The 12,099-nt window shown below is 34.1% G+C and overlaps 1 protein-coding gene across 1 annotated transcript; it reads left to right on the plus strand.

Moving 5' to 3' along the window:
* The first annotated feature begins 6,444 nt into the window (after nt 1-6,444).
* LOC102588009 (probable protein phosphatase 2C 6) lies at nt 6,445-10,874 on the plus strand. The gene is made up of 5 exons (XM_006345999.2): nt 6,445-7,047; nt 7,959-8,336; nt 9,299-9,416; nt 9,530-9,753; nt 9,915-10,874. The coding sequence occupies exons 1-5, from the start codon at nt 6,763-6,765 to the stop codon at nt 10,455-10,457; spliced, it is 1,548 nt and encodes a 515-aa protein (XP_006346061.1). The 5' UTR covers nt 6,445-6,762; the 3' UTR covers nt 10,458-10,874.
* The last annotated feature ends 1,225 nt before the right edge of the window (nt 10,875-12,099 follow it).

The raw sequence follows: 12,099 nt of genomic DNA on the forward strand, positions 1-12,099 counted from the left end.
GAAACATGGGTTTATGGAGATTTCTTTCTAAAAACCATTAATAATCATTAATAACAATATAAATCACCATTTAAAACCTTTTTATGCAAGAACCCATGCTAGAATCGGAATTAGGACTTTAGGATTTTTGAAGAACTTTAAAAAATACTTTGAATTAGCTCTTTGATTTAAAAAGGAATCAAAGATAAAGAGTCCCCATACCTTAACTAAGATTCCCCAAGAAATTTGATGAAGAAACTACCTTCAATCCAAGCCCTAGCTCCAAGTTCTTGACCTTCTTAAAATGGAGGATTGTAGAGAGAAAAATATTTGAGAGGAGGTGAGTTCTTTTTTTAATTCTAATTGGAGTGACTTAAAATGGAAGAATTTGGTCTAGAAGGGTTTTATAATTGCTAGGAAAGGCATATAATAAAAGGGGCTCAACTTAGGAAAAGAAATAAGGACCCACTTAAAAGTTTCCACTAAACCCGTCTAAGCTCGTCCTTGCTGACAGTGCTTCACTATTTTGGGCATAACTTTTTACTCCGAGATCGGAAAAGGGCAAACTCGGTGGCGTTGGAAAGAGGACTCAGATACCTTTAATTGGATAGGTAATGGCCCACCTAATTCATTTTGAGCTAAAAGATATGACCATTTAAAGTTGACCCTCACTCCTAACTTAAAACTAAAAACTGTTTTTAGGGGACTGTTTCGAGGGTCTTGGTTCTAAAACAGCATAAACATCAACCTAAGCTCCCACTAACCCAAACGTCAAGGCTCAAGTTCATTCTATCAGTTTTCGAGTTGTTACAGTTGGACAAGCTGAAACTAAAATTGCAACAACTGAAACAAAAGTTGCAACAACTGAAACTAAAATGACAGAGTTGATGATGAGATTATGGAGTTTAAGGAGCCTAAAAAACCAGTTGATCTTATCTTGCTAAGAAAAATTTTCAACAGAGGATGGAGTTGGCTACTCTAAGAAGAAGGCTGGGTATGAAAGAATAATAAGGATGCAATTGCGAAAGAAATCGGGTCGTCGGAGTTTCGACGGCGATTGATGCTCTCTTAGTTGCTACTATATTAATAAATTATTAGGGGCCTGATTGGGCCACTATAGTAGATTTTTCTTTATAGCAGAATTAGGGGGTCTGGTTGACCTTTATAACAGAATTGGGGGGGGGGGGGTCTGATTGGTCCGTTTATAGCAGACAAAAAAAATTAACTAGAAGTGAAAAACTATGGGCAAACGCTTGACTAATTCTGTAACTTATGCATTGATACTTACTCCATAGACGTTGACCTGTGTATATAGATTGAAGCCGGGCTTCCACTTGTGAAGTATAAATATTGAAGTTGGGCTTCCACTTGAGAAGTATACAAATTGAAGCCGGGCTTAAATATGATCCAACAGTTAAAGTTCGATCTTCATCTATTTCACTGGGATTTGACCCTGTTTAAAACGATAATAGGCCTGAAAATAAACAAAAATCAGATACAAAAATAAAATCTAACCTACAATAAATATCAACACTGACTTTTCCGGTTCCGATAACAAATTTAGTTGCCAATGTGTTACATTTCACTGCTTGTTCAAGCCTATGAGCTTGTGATTTGATTAGATTTTGGTGAACCAATGTAAATACTTCATCCATTCTTTCTAACTCAAGAAATGAAGACGAAAATATTTCTTTCGGAAGAAGCTATGAGTGCACTGCTTTACTAAAATTGTTGTATTAATAATGTACTATTGAGACGTTGGAGTTCTGTGAAGATGCCGTGAGTGGAAATTGTTGTTTTTGGTCTGTATGGTCGTCTATCTTGACGATTGTACGCACGCCATTTGCTTTTGGGTTTCTTTTTGTAAAGAAGAGTGGGCTGGGTATTGGGTCGGGTGGTTTGCTGAATTTGGCGAGAATGGAGTTGGGTTGTAGATTGGCCCAAAAAATGGTCTCTTAAAGGTTAAAAAAAGAAAAAAAATGTGGTTAGAAAAGAAAACAAAATGTGGTAACATATGGGATAAGTTGGGAAGGCCTCCATTGTATGCGTATGAGCAACGTTCAACTCATTATAAGGCTAAGCCCTACACCTCTACCACTCCATCGTGGACGACAAAATTATTTGTGCAAGTAAACTTTCAATATTTCTTTTTTGTTTTGTATATTTTGTTATTACTATTTATGTGTAAAAATAGAAACTCTATAGAAATTTTGATTTATTTTAAAAAAATAAATTATATTGGGTAAGAAAATCAATTGACACAAATCTTCTACTAAATGCTACGTTTATAGTTATAGACTGAATTTACTAAATGTAACACCATTATTGATCTTTGATTTAATTGGTGGGCCTTTCAGATGTCACCTTTCTTTGGGCCTTAAATGGTCCATTTTTGAAACAACCCTATCTAAAAAAGGATGAATCAACAACAAAGCTAAGCTAATATAATATCTAAACAACAAGCTCAAAAATATAAAAAACACTCGATGAGCATCCCAACGATAAATTATATTATTCTCCTGCAAAAAGAATTACAAATATCACGATTTGTGAAGTCAAATAGATTTTTAAAAAAAAGTAAAGTTTCCCTAATAACAGGCCATGAAAATAATGTATTGGTCGTTTATGCGAGAGATCAAAAGTTGGTATTGGCCCAAATATGTCATACAACATTTTACAGAAAAAGCACACCTGATATGTTATTGGGCAATTCCCAAATCTAGGGGAGAACTTGTGGATTTTGAAAAAATAAAAAAAGAAATCGTATACTAGTAACAAAGAAAGGGATCTATATACACCAACCCTTTCTAGATCTCACTTTGTAGGATTACACTGGGTATGTTGTTGTAGACTTGTAGTTATAGAAAGGTGGCATACGAAGTAAGTTACTCTAATGGATTGTCATTTGAAGTTTATGGGTTTCTAGTTCTTATGTTGATTTCATGTTAATACTACACTAATAATGAGGGGTATTTTGGAATCCTCTTTCCAACGCCACCGAGTTTGCTAAGTTTCGAGTTCGAATGAGGGAGATATTCTCGTTTGAAGTCAGCTTGTCCAGTTAAGGAAAGTTACTCGAAATTATGAGGGGTATTTTGGTCTTTTTCTTACCCCTTCAGATTAAAACATTTTTAGTAAATATTTTGGGGTCAAATATGATTGGGGTCAGTTTTACAAATCCTAATTTATGGTTAGGGTTTTAGAGGAGAGTTCAAGAAGCGAAAAAAGGAGAAAAGAGGAAAGGTTCAAGGCGTTCGTCAGAATTCGTGAGATTTGTCGAGGATTTTTGCCAAATTAAGATATGTAAGTTTTCGTAGTGTTGGGTTCGTTCACCCACACGCCAATCATGATTTACATATTCGAATTTCATCCATAAGATTTAGAATGTTGAGTTCTTGATAAGTGTTCTTGAAGTATTACTTTCGTTCTTGAATTAGGATGGGTTTGATGAGTTCTTGAGATAAAAGTATAAGTTTGAGAGTTGTTTTTGAGTAGATTTTCGTGTACTTGTATTAGGTAACTGAATCTAAGGAAAATTTGAGAAAAGAAATTGATTCTTGACGAGTTAGGGTCAGAAAATGAGAAGAAAAATTCGTCGAAAAGTTCTGGGGGAGAGGTGGCGCTCCCCAGATGCGCCAGAGGGTCTAGGGCGGCGCGCCAGCAATGCGTCAGGGTCGCCTGCCCCCACCCTTTTTCCGCCATTTACTCCGTCTAAGTCTTTTTAAAGTACACATTTACTCCCTATTGATTCTAACTACTCTAAAGTACATCTAAACATCGAGAGATCATCCTTAACATGAATCATAACCTTGAATTCATAATTCAAATTCAAGGTAGAAATAAGAGTTAAGTCTTGAGAGTTCTTTCAAGTCATTTTGAGAAGTCTTTTACAATCTTTCAAAACTTATTTTAAGACTTGAGTACCTGAGTATGAGGATGAGTAAAGTTGAGTTTCATTTTCAAAATGAATATATGGGAACTAAGTATTCCCAAGAGTAAATGTTTTTACATTTAAGATGAGGAGGAAACTTTGATTTCCAAATGAGTTATGAGGAGTTTTGAGTACTATCTCTTTTAAGAGAAATATTTTAAGTAATAATCTCAATCTTGAGGATGAGGAAATGTTTTTAAACATACGAGCTAAGTTATATTTTGAGAGTAGTATTGAGCATCGATATGGAGACGAGTTCAAATAACTCAAAATCCTCATAACTGGGAATTGGAATAATGTATAAAGTAGGTGGATTATTGGTAAAAGTAGCTAAAGTTTTAAAAGCTCCATCTTCAACAAAGAGCTGACAATTCTCTCGTCCCCTTTAAATATGATATTAGAGCATGTTTGGTTGACTTATAAAAAGTAATTTATAAGTTAAAAGTTAAAAATCATAAGTAGATGATATTCTACTTTTCAATTTTTTTTTTTTATTATTACCAAAAGTGGGTGCTTAAAACTTAAAAACACTTTATAATCTTTCCAAACACCTCCAAAACTAAAAAACTACTTAAAAGTCAAAAACATCTAAAAATAAGTTAATCCAAACGGCACTAACTAATTTTATCTATAGATTTGGTATTTGGGATGGTAACTTGATCCCTCAATTATTATAAATTTTTTTTTTTTTTTTGTGATACATGATACAACATATTTAAGTTAACAATATGTTGTATCATATATCGCAAAAATTAAAATAAACTTACCAATAATTGAGGGATTAAATTATTATCCCAAATACTAAATCATACCTTTATAGATAAAAATACTTAATAATATCATATTTAAAGGGCACAAGAGAATTGTAGCATTGGATTCTCAGCTCTTTGTTCAAGATGTGGCTTTTAAAAGATTCTATTTATCAAAAGCTCTTAGTAGGAGATGATGTTATAACTTTAGCTACTTTACCTATAATTCACCTACTTTATAGTTTATACATTATTCCATTTACATAGTAAAAAGTCAAATCTCAGTTACATAGAAAGCTTGTTGAAAAATTACACAAGTCATAAATTGTATCCATTTCATGAATAAAAACACACATACGTATTTCTTTAATTTTAAATTGTCACATGTGATCTTGAGGAGGTTTAAACTTTAGAGTAAATAATCGTTTATATCTGTTTATAATTTAAATTAAAACAACCATTTTACATCTTTTAATATTTTATTTATAATTTAATTAAAAAAAACATAATTTGCCATTTTGGAAATGATTTTTTGTTAAAATTGAGATTGTTGAACCTCTAGATGTTTCTCTTGGAGTAATAAATTGGAGGGTCTCCCACATGTTGACTACAACATATTGGTCCCCCATGGCCACCACCCCATATATAAGTTTCATTTAATTTATCACTCTCCCTTTACTATCTTTTAACTAGTTGATTGAGATTGCATTAAGTTCTCATTAGAATAAATTATAATAGGCATAATATGTTAACTAAGTTGATAGAAGTGACAATATTAAGAAAGAAAAAACCCAAAGTTACAAGTCTTTAAAAGGTAAGTGATCAAGCTGTTCTTGGACTCCCTTTTAAGACAGTCACTAATTTCTTATTATAGTATATGCGAATAAGGTAAAAAAAAATACACTATTCTAATATTACTAGTTCGTTTAACTAAAGGCGACATACATTTTGTTCCTTTTTCTAATTTTTCCATCTTCAATGACTTTCAGCTAAAGTAAAAATATCAAATCTTAATAGATAAAATAATCAAGTATTTATGCTAGTGAGATATAATATATAGTTCATACAATTAATTGAGATGTATACAAGTTAACTCGAACTCCATAATTATTTGAAAAAAAAGGTTCTAAAGGGACTAAAAATCAATGTTTTCAAAAGTATAGGAGGTAAAGCGTGAGAGTGTAAAAGAAGGTTCCAAAGCAAATTGTCAAAGCAAGAGGGCAACTTTTAAATTGGCATTATTGACCTTAAAGAGAAATGGCGTAGCCGCGTGGGACTTAGGGAGCCGACGTACAATATAGTCAACTTGCAATTGCATTTAATTCAATTCACCGCACACGACCAACGTTAATCAATACGTATCATATAATTAATTAATTAATCGAGATCGTATGGTAGTATGGTTGAATGCATTGCTTAAATTTTTTTTTTTTTTATAATAACAACTTCCATAAATATGATGAAAAGCATATATAGAAATATTTTGAGTGACAATTAAGTCTTTAATGTATGCCTTGAAAGTTCGATGCATTGCTAATTCTATTATTTGCCATATACTCTATTAATATGCATGACATAATTAATACCTGCCTAATATAACCACACACAATATTAATAATACACAAATTTAATCTATATATTATTTTTTAGTTTTGTCGAATACATCCTATTAAATGATCTTTAATATCATGATATCATATAAATTGAGATAGATGCGTTATAAAATAAAAGTAAAAATATGAGAAATAGTAGTACTACTAGTCATAAATTGGAAGCTACTCATCCTCACCTGATTATTATTACTACTATCTTTTCTTTTATTATATCTGAATCTCTCTATCACTTTCTGCAATTATTTTTCTTTGTAATCTTTAGGGTTTTCAGCTTCAATCTTTTGGATCCATCAATTTCCTTGTCTCAGTACTGAATTCTTCGAGTGTTGTTTCATTTCTTAGTAATTTCAATTTTTTCTTTGTTAATCGGGGCGATAAAGAGCTGAATCTCAGTGAATTCTGGCAGGAAACGCATTTGTTTAATTCTTCCGTGAATACAAGGTGTTTGATAAATTTCCTCAGAGAGAGAATCGCAGATTTTTAAGGGGGAATGGGAATTTGTTACTCTTCAAGTAAAAGCAAGAGCGATGATGGGTTGTGGGATGGTAAGAATGACAGCAGAAGGTTTGATTCCAAGTTGAAGAAGAACAGTTACAGTGGCGATTTCAGCTCATTTTTGAGCAAGTTAAGTGGTGTTGGTGGAGGAGGGGGTGAGGACAAGGGGCTGCATCATATTCCCGGAAGGATTTTGGGGAATGGAGCCTCCTCCCGTGCTTGCCTACACACTCAGCAAGGGAAAAAAGGAACGAATCAAGATGCCATGATCGTTTGGGAGGTCCTCAATTCTCTGTTTCTCTAATTAATTTTTGTGTTTTTCTGCTTATGTCATGAGCAACCAAATCATCAATCTTTTTGTGCATATGTGAGCTTAGATATCTAAAAATTGAACCTTTTCATTATCTGTGCATAGCTGGTTCCCTGGCCGGATAAATGAAGAGGGTTGTGGTAGGTTGATGGCGGGTGTGCAATGAATCATCTGAATTTTGTGTTTTCTCTGCGTTGAATGGCTCTATGTCATATAAGTAACCAAATCCTCAATTATTGTGTGCTTATATAGGAGCTTAGATATCTAAAAATTGAACCTTTTAATTATCTATCACATAGGGTTCCAAGGCCCGATAAATGAGGGGGGTTGTAGTGGATTGATGTCCTGTGTGCAAGTTGAATTATGAATCATCCGAATTTTTTGTTTTCTGCCTTATGTTTTTCTTTGCATTGAATGTCTCTATGTCAAATGAGTAACCAAATCCTCAATCATTTTGTGCATGTAGGAGCATATTTATATCTAAAAATTGAACCTTTTAATTATCTATCACATAGCCAGTTCCATGGACTGGTAAATGAGGAGGTTTTGTGGTGGATTGATGGCCGGTATAAGTTTAATTATGAATCATGTGAGTTTTGAGTGTGTAGAATGACGTTTACTTATGCATAGGGTCATATCTATGATCCTTTCAACCATCAATTATGGTAGATGGACTGTCAAAATAACTTGCGTAGCTCTTGTTTCTGAAGCTTCCTTCACCCAATTAACTATTCCAGTTTTGCATCGAAATTTTTGAGTCCTATGGAAGTGTAGTTATTGTATAGTGCAATTTCATTAACTCCATTACTTGTCAAAACAAAGAGTTAATTTGTTCTTATATTGGGTCAGTTTATGACTTGGTTGGAATGTTTCTTCAATAGAATTTTTGCTCGCGAAGTGATACAATATTTTGCGGAGTATTTGATGGACACGGTCCCTATGGCCACATGGTGGCAAGGAAAGTTCGAGATACTCTTCCGTTTCTCCTGTGTTCAGAGTGGCAAGTTAAATCCAGTGGTGATCAAAGTAATACTTCTGAGAACGGAAATACCAATGGAGGTTCACATCTTGATGATGTCTTGGATGATGATTTGATTGAAGCTATGGAAGCTGAGAGCAACGAAAAGTTCCCAGAAATACATCTTCCCCTTAAAAGATCAATGTTAAAAGCTTTCCGGTCGATGGATAAAGAACTCAAGTTGCACCCTACTATTGATTGTTTCTGTAGTGGATCAACTGCTGTTTCCTTGGTGATGCAGGTAATAATTTAGCTATTTTGTATAAACGAGGTTTATTTTCCTAAAGCCTAATGTTTCAAAAAAAATTGGGTGCTTACTGATAATTTTTTTTATAATATTTGGGTGCTTATAAATGGGTATACTGTAATTATAGAAGCAAATTAGTGAGCTACTTTTTTCTTATAGCCAATAAGTTCCCGAGGACCAGTGGTGCAGGGTCCGAATTCATGACTTGCGCCTAACACAAAACATCACACGCCGCATGCTTACCCCTAGATCAAATCCCTGGAGGCAATAAGTGAGCTATTTTTGAATTGCCAGTCATTGGCTAGTCATTGTCTTTGCTTTTGAAGGATTATCACTTTGATGACCTTGCCTATACTACTAAAATGGGTTACATCTAAATATGAAACCTGATATTGGCTAGTCATTGTCTTTGCTTTTGAAGGATTATCACTTTTGATGACCTTGCCTATACTACTAAATGGGTTACATCAAATATGAAAACCTGATATTGGCTAGTCATTGTCTTTGCTTTTGAAGGATTATCACTTTTGATGACCTTGCCTATACTACTAAATGGGTTACATCAAAAATGAAAACCTGATACAGTTCATTTATGGATTGTGTAAAATCCATTCAGATAATAAAATTTTGTGCATCCGAGTTCTCTACCGACTGCCCTCTCAATCTACCGGATGTTTTGTAATATTTGTCTTTTTCTGGTAGTTAACTGAATTTAAATTTAGCAAGATATCTTCTTGTTCTAAAATGTATTTATTTAATAGTTATACTTTAAAAAAAATTCTTATTACTTCTCACTTGACTTGTACATGATGTTGAAACAGACTAAAAGTAGAAAATTATTAAGTCTGAGTGGGAGTGGTTGAATATGAGTCTGCCACATATTTGGTTATTCTAGCTCTTTTCTAATTGCTTAGCATCCCAAAAGCTTTTTAACTGATCTTTTTGTGGTGTCTCAGGGCCAGGATATAATAGTTGGTAATGTTGGTGACTCAAGAGCAGTATTGGCAACTAGAGATAAAGACAACTATTTAATGGCTGTACAGTTGACAGTAGATTTGAAGCCTAATCTTCCAAGTCTCTCTCTCTCTTCTTGATTCAATACATTACACCGAGAAGCTGAAATGTAATTGTCTTTTTTTCTTGAAGAAAGTGCTTAAATTTATTTTTTCAATTGTTTTGTCTTGTAGAAGAAGCTGCTAGAATACATAAATACAAAGGCAGGGTTTTTGCATTGCAAGATGAGCCAGAGGTTGCACGTGTATGGTTGCCGAACAGCGACTCTCCTGGCTTGGCAATGGCCAGAGCATTTGGTGATTTTTGTCTCAAAGATTTTGGGTTAATTTCTGTCCCTGATGTGTATTACCACCGCATTACTGATAGGAATGAATTTGTTGTTCTAGCAACTGATGGGGTAATTATTTCACCTAACATTATTTCACTACAAAAAAAGAAAATTCTATATCATCTCTATAGAAACGCAGACTAAATTTCACCCTCTTTATGACTTGGCTTAATCTGTTTCCATTTGTTAACACTTAGATTTGTCATAATGTAATTTCTTGTTCTATGTAGGTTTGGGATGTCCTTTCTAATAAGGAAGCCGTGGATATTGTGGCCTCAGCCCCAAGTCGCGCTACAGCTGCCCGAGCTCTTGTTGACTGCGCGACAAGAGCTTGGAGGCTGAAGTACCCGACATCAAAGACTGATGACTGTGCTGTAGTATGCCTTTTCCTGGACCGTGTACCTGCACCTGATTCTGTAGTCACAGCGACGCAACATGATTTGACAAAGGCTCCTGAAGTGGAAATTAAAACAATTATTACTGATGGCAACCTTGAAAATGCAGATAGGAATGCTTCTCATATTGCAGTTCGTGAACATTCAGTTACTACAAAAGATGCCAGTGAGATAGTCCCTGTTGACGAGTCAATAGAAGAACAGCTAGCGGATAAGGGTCTTGGACATTCTACGAGAAGCCTAGCCGAGTGCCTTTCAACTGCAGAAGATCAGGAATGGTCAGCCCTCGAGGGAGTTACCAGGGTTAATAGCCTTCTTAGTCTACCTAGATTCATGTCTGGTGACAAAAAGTCAGCCAGTCGGAGGAAATGGTTGTAAGACATCAAGGCATGATACCTCAAGGGCCAAGGCTAATGTAAGTGATTTGTATTAGTGCCTTCTGCATATATGATGCTGTTCTTCTCAAAGATTCTGTAAATCAAAACACGGTAGTATAAAAGACTAAATGCTAGATAATTGCCTGGAATGTAAAACAGCCTCTGTGCTTGATGACTATCCAAATTGGCAATGTTTTTTGGTAGAATATTTATAATTGATGATCACATCTGAGTACGACGCGAGGCCTCAGACAGAAATAGTAACACTTTTTTGTGCTGTGTAATATTTTACTTTCATGTCCAACATGGGATCCCCTCTGGTGCACTTTAGATGGGTGGTTGTTTTGGTCATTTTTTGAATATTGCTGAACAATGAAGTTTTATGTTTTAACTTTAAGCTAAGTTCTATTGCACTCCATATCAAATATATTTGGTCTATTTCGTTATATACCCTTGTGAAATTCTTTCAGGGTGTGGGCCAAAACTTTTTGTCTGGCTCACCAAAGCCCAATTGTCAAATTGTTTGGACCTAACTTTGTAATAAACCATAATGGATGGTTTAATTTGAGTATCTTTTTTCAAACAGTCAAGTAGAATATTGGACGGAAATGAAGCAACACGAAAAGATTCATATAATCTACATGATAACATTACTTATTGTACCTAAAATTCAACATAATTGCAGAATAAATTGTAATTTGTAAAACAGAATCAAGGTTCCCAAGAACACCAGAAAGCAGAAAGATTCTCAATATTATTGGAAAAGGGTGGACTTTCAAGTGTGTCAAATCATCATCCCAATTACAATTTACATGTGGGGAAAGTAAAATTCCAAGAATTGGCAGCTTTTTTATGCTTGCACTCCAACTAAAACTACACTAGCCAAGTTGCTATTTTGCAGTGGGAGTAGGGACATTAAATAAAAAATAAAACCAAAAACACTTCTTTTTTTTCTTGTGAAAGACAGGAATATGGTGGAATTGTAATTTTTTTTCTTTTTTCTTTTGTAGTATAATTTATTAGAATAAAATAAATAAAAAGCAAGAAAAAGATGAGAGTGAATTTTCTATCTAGTAGAGTTGTAGTGTTGTTCTTTTAGACTTGGGAATGATACTATTACTGAATAACCCTGCATCTTTCACTATCAAATTATTTTTGGCCGTTAGCTATGATTTGTATGAATTTAAATTATGAAATTGAAAAGATAACATAAGGGAAAAAGGACATTTATATAGAAAATTGTTGTACATCAAACTTTATTCAATCTATTTTTGTGTTATCTCGTTTTGAGTCTCTCTCTCAAACTCATTCAAAATTTATAAAGTTGAAATTCTGAACTTTGTTGTCGCCCAAGGCGGCATTTGGGTTGCTTTAACTTATAGAGCACGCCCATATCCATTGAACCATTTGGACATGTCCCTATATATATACGATGACACCCCTATTTACCCTGTAGCCTCTATATACAAAAATAGGCCATAAATGCAAAGTGAAATAAATGTATTTTACTCACAACAACTCTGAAGATCCATTCTGCTACTAATGTTTCCTCAAATGGACCAAATCCTATACACTTAACTTTTTACTCCATTTTGTCTTTTGCTCAAATTAATAAATAGAGGATGTTTAGGCAAAGTGCTTCT

This window comes from Solanum tuberosum, unplaced genomic scaffold (assembly GCF_000226075.1).
Source record: "Solanum tuberosum cultivar DM 1-3 516 R44 unplaced genomic scaffold, SolTub_3.0 scf00076, whole genome shotgun sequence".
Lineage (NCBI taxonomy): Eukaryota > Viridiplantae > Streptophyta > Magnoliopsida > Solanales > Solanaceae > Solanum > Solanum tuberosum.